This window comes from Bubalus bubalis, chromosome 16, assembly GCF_019923935.1.
Source record: "Bubalus bubalis isolate 160015118507 breed Murrah chromosome 16, NDDB_SH_1, whole genome shotgun sequence".
Classification (NCBI taxonomy): Eukaryota; Metazoa; Chordata; class Mammalia; order Artiodactyla; family Bovidae; genus Bubalus; species Bubalus bubalis.
In genome coordinates, this window is record NC_059172.1 from 11,297,643 (window position 1) to 11,311,494 (window position 13,852).

General features: G+C 42.2%; 1 protein-coding gene across 5 annotated transcripts in view; it reads right to left on the reverse strand.

Moving 5' to 3' along the window:
• Nucleotides 1-13,852, reverse strand: part of TTC17 (tetratricopeptide repeat domain 17) — a 126,458-nt gene that overhangs the window by 25,681 nt on the left and 86,925 nt on the right. For 3 of the 5 annotated variants that reach the window (XM_025266201.3, XM_025266200.3, XM_025266204.3), the window contains 4 exons: nt 13,644-13,797; nt 7,059-7,179; nt 4,786-4,945; nt 3,784-3,867 (listed from right to left, as the gene is read on the reverse strand). In XM_025266201.3, the coding sequence (XP_025121986.3) occupies nt 3,784-3,867; nt 4,786-4,945; nt 7,059-7,179; nt 13,644-13,797 (519 nt within the window). Of the gene's footprint in view, nt 1-1,065; nt 1,869-2,754; nt 3,003-3,783; nt 3,868-4,785; nt 4,946-7,058; nt 7,180-13,643; nt 13,798-13,852 lie in introns of those variants that run through there. The other 2 variants (XM_006067223.4, XM_025266202.3) reach the window with 2 other exon arrangements.

A 13,852-nucleotide genomic window follows, 5' to 3' on the forward strand; every position in this document is an offset into this window, starting at 1 on the left:
CAGACAGTAAAGAATACGCCTGCAGTGCAGAAGATCCGGGTTCAATCTCTGGGTCAGGAAGATCCCCTGGAGAATGGAATGGCTACTCCCTCCAGTATTCCTGCCTGGAGAATCAGAGGAGCATGGACTTGTAAACAGTCAGACATGAACTGAGTGACTAACACTTTCACTTTTGATTAAGTACCAAGCAGTAAAATACTGGATCATATATGCTTAGCTTTTTAATAAGCTATCTGACTGTCTTCCAAATAACTACTATTTTATATTCTCCCTAGCAATGTATCAGAGTTCTGGTTGCTCCATATCATCTCAAATTATCAATTTTTTCCCTCATTTTAGCCCTTCTAACTGTTTCTTGCTTCAAACTTCTTTTTTTTTTTAAATAAGAGTATAGCTGTATCTGCTGTCCTTTTTTATTGTTTGTATGATGTATTTTTCATCTTTGTATTTTCAACCTGTGTCCTAATATTTGAAGAGTTTCTCTTATAAGCAGCATATGCTGCTGCTAAGTTGCTTCAGTCGTGTCTGACTCTGTGCGACCCCACAGATGGCCTCCCACCAGGCTCCCCCATCCCTGGGATTCTCCGGGCAAGAACACTGGAGCGGGTTGCCGTTTCCTTCTCCAATGCATGAAAGTTAAAGTGAAGTCGTTCAGTCGTGTTCAAATCTTAGAGACCCCGTGGACTGCAGCCTACCAGGCTCCTCCATCCATGGGATTTTCCAGGCAAGAGTACTGGAGTGGGGTGCCATTGCCTTCTCCAAAGCAGCATATAGTTGGATTTAAAAAAATCCATTCCATACAAAATGCTTTAATTATAAATCTTTTCTGAAGCGAACTAATGATATACTTATCTACTATTTTACTATCTGTGGTCTATTTTTATGTACTTTTTACCGTTCTTAATTTTCTTTGGATTAATCAAATGTTTTACATTATTTCATTCTCCTTCCACTGAATTACACTTTAAAACCATTTTTAGTAGTTAGCCTGGAACTTAAAACACACATTCTTATTACAGTCCAATGCAAACTTTCTTTTATGACTTGGCCGATACCAATTAAAACTTAGAACTTTTAAACTCCATTTATTTCTCTGCCATCGTTTATGTTACCATGAATTTTAGTTATATATAAAGGTGAAGCTCCTCAGGGCAGTGCATTATCATTTTGTACAATTAGTCTTCATTTATATTTTTTTTCCAGTGTCCTTCTTTCCCTCTGGCATGTCCATATTTCTGTCTGGGATCATTTTTCTGAACTCCCTTTAATTTTTATTTCAGTGCAAGCCTACTGGTGCCAAGGTCTCTGAATTTCTATTGAACACCTATCTATTTCATTTTAATTTCTACAGAATATTTTTGCTGGAAAAGAATTCTAGGTTTGCAGTTTTCTTTTTTAGTACCTTAAAGATGTCATTGCATTGGCTTCTAGTTTTTATCATTTCCACTGAGAAGCTGTCGGTTTCATTGCTGCTCCTTTTGAAAGGCACTGTGGTGGATTAAAGATCCACCATTAAAGATGGGCCGTAGTCTTTCCGCTACCAGCAGGTGAAGGGTATCTCCCTTGCCCTGGGACTTGCTTTGACGGATGGCACTGTAAAGGCGCTGCTGTTCCAGCTCTCTGCGTGGATTCTGAAAGGCCTGGATGCTTTTGCTCTCAGTCTCTTGGAGCCCTAAGACACCAGGTAAAAAGGTCCAGCTTCTCTGCTGGAGAGTCTGCTTGGAGAGAGACAATATATAGCTGTGTCTCATCTATTCCAATCACTCCAGATTCTTTGGTGGCCAGCCCCAGTTGAGACTCCGTATGTCTGTAGTTGCATGGATGATTCCAAGTCAGATCAGAAGGAAGTCCAGCTCAGGTTGTAGGGTCTTAAGCAAATAATAGTTTTGTTTTAAGCCACTCAATTCTGGTCTAATTTATTAAGCAAAAAAGATAGCTGGAAACAATATCTGGTATCAAGAACAGACTGCTGCTGTAACAGAAACTTAGAGCATGCTGACAGTACTCTGGGAAATGGGTTCAGGATATTGCTGAAGGAACAGCAACAAGATCATTAATGAAGGCTGGAGGAGCACTGAGGAAACTGCTCCTGCAGGCTGGAGGAGAGGCATCATTTACTGGCAAAACCAACAGGGAGGCTCTATGTGGAATATAGGAAAATACCTAATGATGTTGCGGATCTGGCTAGCGAGGCTTTGAGGAAGAACGCAGAAAGTGACAAATGGTTTTTTAAACATCACCCATAGTAAAGCATTAAAAGAGGAGAACTAAAAAGGAACTGCACAGTTTCTAAGCAGAATTTAGAGAAAATGCTTCCAAACTGAGACTTGCAGGGTTAGAAAATGAAACTTTCTCATCTCAATTACTAGCTTCTCCAGTCAGCACAAGGTTTTGACAAAAAAGAAATCAAATCCAGATGCTACCAGTAAAACTATGGCCTCAGGATCAAGATCACATCAAAAACACAGCAGTAGGACCCTGTGTTACTAACACCTCAGGAAGATCTGCGTGTTGAGTTAAGTCCTGCGGACTGTCAGACAAAAGGCATCTAAGAATTTTAAAGGTATTGTCCTGGACTCATGTTTGAAGCAGCTGCTGCTAAGTCACTTCAGTCATGTCCGACTCTGTGTGACCCCATGGACGGCAGCCTACCAGGCTCCCCCGTCCCTGGGAATCTCCAGGCAAGAACACTGGAGTGGGTTGCCATTTCCTTCTCCAATGCATGAAAGTGAAAAGTGAAAGTGAAGTCGCTCAGTCATGTCTGACTCTCAGCGACCCTATGGACTGCAGCCTACCAGGCTCCTCCATCCATGGGATTTTCCAGGCAAGAGTACTGGAGTGGGGTGCCACTGCCTTCTCCGGTTTGAAGCAGAGAGGGGCCTTATTGAAGAGACCTGTGGGCGTGGCTTTTGCCTCTTGGAATGGCTTGTAATCTGAAGTCCACAAAGTTTTACAAAGTTGTGCCAAGGATACCCAGGCAGCAGGCTGAGGAAGCTCTTCAGCTGCAAATACAGGACACTTCTAAGGAAAAGGAAAGGCAGCCTCGAGAGAAGAGCTGAGAATCAGAATAGGAAACCACCCCCAGGGAACCAAAACAGCCCCTAATCCAGGATTATTTCCTACCCTGGAACTGGGGGAACTGGTGACAGGTGGCCATGTGAATTTCAGAACTGCATGGACCAGTGACGGCTGTGTGCACGTGCCCTCCTTTAAGCTGACGTGATTACCCTTCCCTACCATACTGCCACGGTCATACTGGAAGCTGAGTAGACTCTTTTAATCACTGTTATATCACCTCTTCAATATCATATAATAAGTGGATAGATTCTTAACCATAAAGTAAGAAAACAAAGTTTTGCAAATATTCTGTTTCATGACTTCAGAAAAAAGATATTTCAAGATATGGTTCCCACCCACCATCCAAACTACCAAATATTCTTTATTCACCAGAAGATGAACCTTTGACTTATTTCTCACACCTGGATCCCAGAGTTCTTAGTAGCATCACCTGAATCTATCCATGGTAGACTAAAACCAAGAAAACTGACCACATAAATTTAAGCACAGAAAGTAAACAAAGCAGCAAAAAAGAATTGTAACCACGTAATGGAAAAAGTCACAGAAAAATGATTAAAATATTCTGTGTGGGGTTACTTCATGTCATCCTTTTAGTTACCAAGTGGTAAATAACTAACCGAAGAGGTTAGGGCCACTTAATGGCAAATGATCTGGAAAAGTTAGAAAGCGGGTAACGGTTTACAGCTTTCCTACAGAGTGACTTACCTTTTCCAAAACTTTAGCAATTCGGGTGCCAATTTGTTCAAGTGACTGTTGTGGATATTGGTCTTTGCCAAGATTCTGCAGCACCTGGTTCAGGGAGGGAGATGACAAGTTAGAGGAATGACGGTGAGGTGAGGTCTGACGACGCTGCGGACACCCAGCTGGGCACTGTGCCGTGGGTGCCGACTGTATCTGGGGGCGCCTGCTGTGGTCCTGTTGGTAAGGCATTGTGTGGAAGACACACTGAAGGCCATTACCATCCCCTCTCCCTCTCTCGATAAACAAAGGTTATAGGCAAGTAGAACACATTCGTTACAGCATTACAAGGAGTAGAGTACAGAAAGAAAACAAAAAGCGCTTGTAACTGTATCACCCAGACACAACCACTGTCAGGATCTCTTATGCATCGTTCAGATATTTTTCTATGTACACGTATCATTACTCTCACAGACTGTATACTATGGGATCACACTGTAAACTATCACCTCCATTTTCACACAACAGAGTCAAAAACTTTCATGTCAATAAATATACTTCTCATGCATCTTTCTTAATGGCTCTTATTGTACACCAGCTTATATCTACACCAACACTTATTGAACACATCCTCTACTGCTGGATATTTGTGGCATGCTTTCTGATTATTCTTCTATGTACACTCTTTGCTAGATATACGCTGGGTCTGCCCTCCTTCCCTCCCTCCTTAAGAATGTCAACAGGAGCATTAACTGTCCCAAATATTTCTCACAAAGAGCCTCTGTCCAGTGACAAGCAGAATGCTACCCATCTGGAGGAATGAATCAGAATTATAATTTTCTGGTCATAAAAAACCATATGTTCGGTCACAGGGCCTGAAAGAAATCAGGCTTTTCCTAAAGCCATCTAGACAACAGCCATCTGAAAAAGGCAAAAAAACCTGGCCTGGCCACTTGCGCGTTCGCTATCAGCTGCATCATAACTGTACAGCAAAAACTGCAGACTGGCTGAACACAGCCGAGCACTCACCTCTGTTAACTGGCTCTCGCCCGTGTAGTGTAGGCTGGCTCGGTTGGAGACCCCCTGCAAGTGGTCCAGGGTGTGCATGCTTGTGGGCAGATTGCCATTGCAAACAGGTTCCATCGCTGGCTGCTGTATTGGAGTGGCAAAGTCTATGTGTTCCGTGATGCTGAAAAACGCAGAGGACCACCTTAGCCATAGAAAAGTTAAGTGGGTGGGGACAAAGTATTAATCATTAGCTGACCATAACTGCGATATATAAATAGAACTATCTGGAACCACAGAATCTCAAAATGGAAGCAATTTCCAGAGCTACTTAGTCCGGCCTCTCACTTTATAGGTACAAGGACTCCAGTGCCCTACTGACTGTTTGCTGACTGTATGAGTAGAGGCTGTGCCCTCGGTCAGAGCAGCAGCGTTGGGATCTGAGTCCTGAACTCAGTCTTTTCTCAAGCTGCCTTCTTTCTACGCATCAAGGTGTCTGATTTCCTCACTGCTGCTGGCCACTTTTTCTCACTGGGGAGGTTTGAAACCAGGTAGGTTTTCTTCTAGGGTTTCTTTTCCAGGGTACAGACAGTGATAAAAAACCAGAAGTGGTTCCTGTCTTTCATTTTCCCTCTATGCACAGAGGCATACTTGTCCCCACAGGAAAAGCTCCCCTAAAGTTTAGACCGTAAATGTTACACAGATCCAGCTACTCATTGTATCCACATACAAGATGTAAGCACGTCCCTTCATGGCTCCAAAGTGGTCACTTTCCTGCTATATGCTGGCCAAATGTTTTACACTATCATATATACTGATGTGGCAATTTGACACTGGCAAATTTTGCTTCTAGCTACTTAAAAAAGTTGACCATATATTAATATGTAAACATTCATTCATTATTGATTCAGACTCTATCACATGTCAGGTATCAGAGTTACAATAATTAACCAAACATCCCCAGTTCCCACTGTTATGATGCTCACTGTCTTGTGATAGTCAGTCATTACAGATGTGATGAGTTATAAAAGATAAAAACACAGCAGTGTCAGTTTCCTAGAGGGGGTGTACATTGCCTCTGTGCTGATGGAGGAGGGAGGGAGGTCATGAAGGATTTCCTGAGGAGGAAAGATGTTAAGACCAGAAGTAGGAATATGAATTAAGCAGGTAGGGAGAAGATGCTGAGAACACCACCAGAGGCAAAGGCAGCACCACGTGTGAAGGCCTCGCAGGAGGGAGAGCAGAGCTGAAGATGGAAAGACATGTGGGGAGCAGATCACGAAGGGCTCTGTGGGCCACTGTAAACAGCAATATTTACAAGTTGTTAGAGCATTTTAAGAATTATTTGACTTCTATCTGAGGAACAATTCTGAGTACTATGGAGAGAATGGATTGAGGAGATGCAAGAATGAATAAAGCAGCAACAGGGATGAAGAAAAGCAAGTAGTTTTGAAAAATACTCCAAGGGTAAAAGTGACAAGAACTGGTAACAGACTGGATTGGAAGGGTAAGGGTAACTCCTAGGTTTCTGGCCTAAGCACTTCTGGGAGCTATTTACTAAGAACAAGAAATAGAAAACAAACAGGACAAAGATTTTTTGGGGGAAAGGAGAATGGACAAGAAAATGGTGAGTTTAGTTTTCCTGAGCTTGAGGTACTGGAGAGAGAGCTAGGTAGACAGGCCAACTGGAGAGACTTAAGGGATTTGAAGAAAGGTCTGGTCTGGAGATTCAGATTTGGGAGTTGTCAACATTATCAGTGACAGAAGTTTTGGACTTTGACTAGGAATGATTTTAAAATAAGGTTTAGTGGTAAATCTTGGGGAACTGCAATGCTTAAAAAGTAAAATAAAAAGAGGCCAACAAAAGAACGAGCATCCAGGGAGGAAAAAGCAGTTCCAGAGAGGCAACCCTGCCTGCTTGTGTCCTGGTAGGTGCTCACAGATGTGGACTTGCTCTGACTCCTTTTCAAGCACATGATGCCAGCGAGGTTTTGTGCTTTAATGGCGAGAGCCAGTCTTGAATTTAAACTACGTCCTCTGTGACTGGATCGACAGAACGCAGGGCAGAAGGCACAGAGAGGAGGGCACCCAGATGGTGTTGGGGCCACGAGCTGAGTCCATTCCAGGCATCCTCTGAACCACCAACCCCAGCAAGGATGACTCCATGGCAGCTGCTGACAAAGAAGGGCATCCCTAAAGCCAGCTGACAAGGAAGGGCATCCCTAAAGTCAGCTGGGGCCCAGTGGGATCACTGGTACACAGATGCCATGAAAGCGGGAGAGCTTTAAGATACTCACTCAATGTTTTTTGAAGAAACTGCAAGCCAGGTACTCACGATGGCTGTCAGCTCTACCCAGCGGAGCTTGAGGCACTCGTCCGGGCTGGGCCACCCCAGACTCTGGTAGTCACGCTTTTTTCCTGGAAGGAAAGTACATTATCTGTCAACACAATGGCAAAGACCCAAAGACACATACAGTGTCTTACGCCCTGGTGGTTACTTCACTCAGAATGGTGTATCGCAGGTGCCAGTCATGCTTCTAGTCTAGAATTTCTACCACTTACAGAACGAACAAAAGTCTTTGTCATTCGCAGCAATGGGAGTATCTGTCATCATTGAGGAAAGCCTTGTTTTCAAAGATAAGATGATGAAGTAAAAATGAACGAGTCCTTCACTGGATTTAAGACTGAGATGAGGGTTAAAATACTTTTCAGTATTAACATTTTACCAAACTTCATTTCACCTTTCTACATTTTGATTCTATAAAGACAACTCTAAGTCAGGAGAAGCCTGCGTGTCTAAAGCAGGTTTCCTAACCTGGCCCTGCTGACACTGAGCGTCGTCCTGGGCCCTGGAGGATGTCTCACAGCATCCCCAGCCTCTACACACCAGAGGCGGGCGGGGCCTTCCCTGAGGCATGACAGCCAACAGCGCCTCCAGATACCCTCACGTGTTCCCTGGGAGGCCAACGTCACTCCTGGCAGAGAACCCCTGTTGGGAAGAAAAGCAGTACGGTGCAGAATGATGATGGCAACGAAAGGTTATTTATTTCCAGTGCACTTACTGTGCTGTGTGTTCAGGTCCTGTGCTAAATGCTTTTCATCTATAACCTCAGGAGGCAGGTTTTAATCCTTGTTTCTCGAATGAGAGAATGGAGGCTCAAGAGAAATCAAGTGACCTGCCCAGGGTCACCCGGCCTCTAGGTGGCAGCACTGAGGCCAGGCGTGCTGTTTATTTAAAGCTTTCCTGGGCCCTTAAGGCTCTGTTTACTGATACCCTTCAAAGGTACCACCTTTTGGGTGTAGGCTCTTTACTTAGATAAACCCCCAAGAAAAGAGCAGACCTAAGTCTTATCTGGGAAGGATTCTTCTGAAAAATTCCAATGGAATGGATAGGAAGGAGAACTTTAGTAATGTATAGCTCTTTTTATACTGTAGGAATTTACCAACAATAGAAAACTTTTAAGACGGAGGCAGGGGCTTTAGATTTAGATTTTAATAAAAGAAAAAAAAAGTTTGGAAGAGTTTCAAATGAACCCTGTTTAAATAAATACCAAGAGAATTAAACCATAAATTTCACAATACAACTTATTTTTCCTTTCTGTTTAAGAAATTCGCTTGGAAAATATTTTGTTGTTGTCCAGTTGCTCAGTCATGTTTGACTCTCTGCAGCCCCACGGACTGCAGCATGCCAGGTTTCCCTGTCCTTCACCATCTCCCGGAGCTTGCCCAAACTCATGTCCACTGAGTCAGTGATGCCATATTTATTGAGCAGCTATTGTATGGGAGTGGGAACTGTATTAAGACACTAGGGATACAGAGAGGAACAATAAAAGGGCCTGCCCTTGAGCTCACAGTCTAGCGAGGAAGGTAAACATAAATTATTAGAACACAACAGGGTAAGTGCCACAGTGAGGGCAGAGAGCAGCTGTACAGAGAAGAAAGAAACTGATGCTGCCTGAACGTACAAAGGAAGAGACGGCACTGGAGTTTGAGGTTTAAGGATGAGTGACATCTTAGCACCGCGGAGGTGGCAGAAGTGCATCCTAGGTGGAGGGAAGAGCATGCGTAAAAGCAAGGAGGTAAAACAAGAGCATGACTGTTCAGGGAATGGTGCTGAAGGGGAGACAGAGGCTGGGCTGCAAATGGTCTTGTGCACCACCCTAGAAAGTGTGGTCTTCATGCTGCAGGCATTGGGGAGCCTTTAAGCCCATCTCTCGCCACACTGTTCTCAAGGATGTCATAAGACACTCTGTTAAGTGCTTTGCTTAAATCCAGTTACGTTATGTATATGGCACTTCCCTGGTGTTCTAGTCTAGCAGGCCTCACCAAAGTGGGAAATGAAGTCAGTTATCCATTATCAGTTTTATTAATTCTTAGAAAATCTATGACGACCCTTAATGATCTCTGAGACTCTTCCCCCATGGGCTCACAAAGGACTGGTTTAACAATTTGCTTTACCACCATGTCAGGATTTATCACAAATCTCATCACTTGGCAGTGGACAAAATCTGTACTTGGTTGAAAACTGGGATACTGAACCTCTGCAGTCTTCTCTTACCTCTTCCACACTAGAACTTTGGACATGAGTGAAAGTAAATAGTTTTATGATCTTCTTTGCAAGTATATTCAGTGCCCTACCCAGCCCCACCTATTTGAATCCACTTAAAACTGCCTAAGTGCTCTCCTATCCTCTCAACCATACTGAGCTTTAATTTTCACTTTTACAAGAAATTTTTAGTTTGTTTTTGTAAAAGTAATATAGGCTTATTTTAAGAAATTTAAAAAACGGAATGATCATTTATGACGTTTTAGTGTAAAATTGAGGTATCTTCAATATATGCTACTTTATAAAGTGCTTTTGTTCACTTACTAAATTACAGACATCTTGGTTGCACAGCACAGGGCAAGAACACGCTGTAGTTTATTTAGGCAACTGTCATCATTGAGGTATTTTTCAGATTTTTATTATGATTAGCAGCGTGATGATCAGTATCTTTATACATCTATCTGTTGCACTTATAAGATTCAGTTCAGTTCAGTTCAGTCTCTCAGTCGTGTCCAACTCTTTGCGACCCCATGAATCGCAGCATGCCAGGCCTCCCTGTCCATCACCAACTCCCGGAGTTCACTCAGACTCATGTCCATCCAGTCAGTGATGCCATCCAGCCATCTCATCCTCTGTCATCCCCCTCTCCTCCTGCCCCTATCCCTCCCAGCATCAGAGTCTTTTCCAATGAGTCAACTCTTCACGTGAGGTGGCCAAAGTACTGGAGTTTCAACTTTAGCATCAGTCCTTCCAATGAACACCCAGGGCTGATCTCCTTCAGAATGGACTGGTTGGATCCTTGCAGTCCAAGGGACTCTCAAGAGTCTTCTCCAACACCACAGTTCAAAAGCATCAATTCTTCGGGGCCCAGCCTTCTTCATAGTCCAACTCTCACATCTATACATGACCACTGGAAAAACCACAGCCTTGACTAGACGGACCTTTGTTGGCAAAGTAATATCTCTGCTTTTCAATATGCTTATAAGATTATTTAGGGTAAATTACTAGAAGTAGAGCTGTTGGTATATTTAAAAATCTTCTGACGTATCTAGTCAAACTCTCCCAAAATTCATTTTATTAAATCTCTCTGTGTATTACACAAAGACAGTCTGACAAGCAGAAATGGCATGTTACATTTTATGTCTGCATTTCCTTGACTGCTCGAGAGGCTAAACATTTTACCACGCTAAGCGGCCATGTGTGTGTATGTGTGTGAGTGTGTTTTGTGTATTTGGTGAACTGCCTATGTACTGTGCACATATTTTACTGAAATGCTGTTATTTTTTTCTATCAATTTGGAGGCGCTCTTTAAATGACACTGATATCCTTTGCTTATCATGTATTCTGTAAAAATATATAAATATTCTGCAAAAAATACTGTTTCAATTCTTTGTCTATTTTGTAGTGTTTTCTGATGCCAGAATTACTTTTTTTTTTTCTCTGTGCTTTAGAAAGTCCTTTTTCACCTTAGAAGTATATAACCACCCATTTAAATTTTCCTCTTTAATGTATTTATTACGTTTACTATTTGAACCATTGGAAGTTTTACCGCTATAATGACATGTCTTATAGCTTGAGTATCTTTTTACTTTGCTACTGCACAGGCTTATTAGAGCAAGTGCCACTTTCTTCCCATAATCTGCTACACGTGCTATCTTCCTTCAACAGTAAAACTGCTTTATATTTCAATTCCAGTCATGCCAAAACGTCCTTTTTGGTGTCCTTAGTATTTTTGTCAAGTCACAGATCATTCTGAGATTTAGCTAAGATTACCTCATTCCTTATATTTTATTATGTGTTCTCTGCTTTCAGCTTTGGTAAATACAATTTAAATTAGACACATTTTCATGAAGTTATCTTGAATTGTCAAATCTAACACAGTGAAAATATCCTTTTAAAAAAGGAGAAAAAAAATTATAAAGAGGAGAATTTTCTTTTTTTTTTTTTAAAGAAATTCTATCACCACTGTTTCACTGCTGGAAAAGAAAGTCAACTGGACTCATGGCAATGGCCCTGAACCTGGAGTCCAAAGACAGACTTTGGGATAACTATGAACCCTAAAAGTACATGCCAAATTTTGATGTATATATTTTTTTTCCCCTGGGGAGTAGTTCCAAAGCATTATCTAATACTTAAAGAGCTATCTAACACATAAAAAATTACTGGATAGTATTTATCGAGCCCTATGTGTTCAGTCTTTCCTATGGGAAAGACCTAGAGATCTCTTCAAGAAAATTAGAGATACCAAGGGAACATTTCATGCAATGATGGGCTCGATAAAAGACAGAAATGGTATGGACCTAACAGAAGCAGAAGATATTAAAAAGAGGTGGCAAGAATACACAGAACTGTACAAAAAAGATCTTCACGACCAAGATAATCACGATGGTGTTATCACTCACCTAGAGCCAGACATCCTGGAAAGTGAAGTCAAGTGGGCCTTAGAAAGCATCACTATGAACAAAGTCAGTGGAGGTGATGGAATTCCAGTTGAGCTATTTCAAATCTTGGATGATGCTGCTGTGAAAGTGCTGCACTCAATATGCCAGCAAATTTGGAAAACTCAGCAGTGGCCACAGGACTGGAAAAGGTCAGTTTTCATTCCAATCCCAAAGAAAGGCAATGCCAAAGAATGCTCAAACTACTGCACAATTGCACTCATCTCACACGCTAATAAAGTAATCCTCAAAATTCTCCAAGCCAGGCTTCAGCAATACGTGAACTGTGAACTTCCTGATGTTCAAGCTGGTTTTAGAAAAGGCAGAGGAACCAGAGAGCAAATTGCCAACATCTGCTGGATCATCAAAAAAGCAAGAGAGTTCCAGAAAAACATCTATTTCTGCTTTATTGACTATGCCAAAGCCTTTGACTGTGTGGATCACAATTAACTGTGGAAAATTCTTCAAGAGATGGGAATACCAGACCACCTGACCTGCCTCTTGAGAAACCTATATGCAGATCAGGAAGCAACAGTTAGAACTGGACATGGAACAACAGACTGGTTCCAAATAGAAAAAGGAGTATGTCAAGGCTGTATACTGTCACCCTGCTTATTTAACTTCTATGCAGAGTACATCATGAGAAACGCTGGGTTTGGAAGAAGCACAAGCTGGAATCAAGATTGGCGGGAGAAGCATCAAGAACCTCAGATATGCAGATGACACCACCCTTATGGCAGAAAGTGAAGAGGAACTAAAAAGCCTCTTGATGAAAGTAAAAGAGAGTGAAAAAGTTGGCTTAAAGCTCAACATTCAGAAAACGAAGATCATGGCATCCGGTCCCATCACTTCATGGGAAATAGATGGGAAACAGTGGAAACAAGTGTCAGACTTTATTTTTTGGGGCTCCAAAATCACTGCAGATGGTGACTGCAGCCATGAAATTAAAAGACGCTTACTCCTTGGAAGGAAAGTTACGACCAACCTAGATAGCATATTCAAAAGCAGAGACATTACTTTGCCAACAAAGGTTTGTCTAGTCAAGGCTGTGGTTTTTCCAGTAGTCATGTATGGATGTGAGAGTTGGACTGTGAAGAAAGCTGAGCACTGAAGAATTGATGCTTTTGAACTGTGTGTTGGAGAAGACCCTTGAGAGTCCCTTGGACTGCAAGGAGATCCAACCAGTCCATTCTAAAGGAGATCAGTCCTGGGATTTCTTTGGAAGGACTGATGCTGAAGCTGAAACTCCAGTACTTTGGCCACCTCATGCGAAGAGTTGACTCACTGGAAAAGACTGTGATGCTGGGAGGGATTGGGGGTAGGAGAAGAGGATGACAGAGGATGAGATGGCTGGATGGCATCACCAACTCGATGGACATGAGTTTGGGTGAACTCCAGGAGTTGGTGATGGACAGGGAGGCCTGGCGTGCTGCAATTCATGGGGTCACAAAGAGTCGGACACGACTGAGCGATTGAACTGAACTGATGTGTTCAGTTCATTTAAAGCACTTTATATGTATAACCTTATAGAATACACACAACCACTCTATAAGACAGATGCAATTATCCCCATTTTATAGATAAGAAAAATGAGGCAAAGGAACTAAATAGCAAAACTGGTGTCTGAACCCAAGGAGTCTGTCTCAAACCCAGTTTTTTTAATATATTAAACTAAGCTGTCAAGTTAAGAATTAATAGAGTATCTAAGTTCAAGATGGTAAGAACATAAGCCAAATAAATGTTTAAAACAAACTTTTTATACCAATGACTGGCTTCCTGTTCACTTGGCTCAATTACCTTCTCATGTGATCTACTTGCAGTCACGAACACACCCTTTGTGAGAACTGAAACAGTGAAATCGGAAAGAAGAAACTGGCATACTGAGCATTCCAATCTACCTTGTGGCCCAGGAGATGCCACCTTTGGGCCGGTGATCTCCAGGTTTGCTTGGTTACGATGTACATTTTCTGTCTGACTTGATTCTACCTTTTTTCCAGAAGTTTTCTTATGATCTCCTTTGGGTTTCTTTACACGTTTGACCTGGAATGTGATCTGGGAAATGAAAACATGTTAGGGACAAATGAGATCAATTTTCACGTCTGCCTGT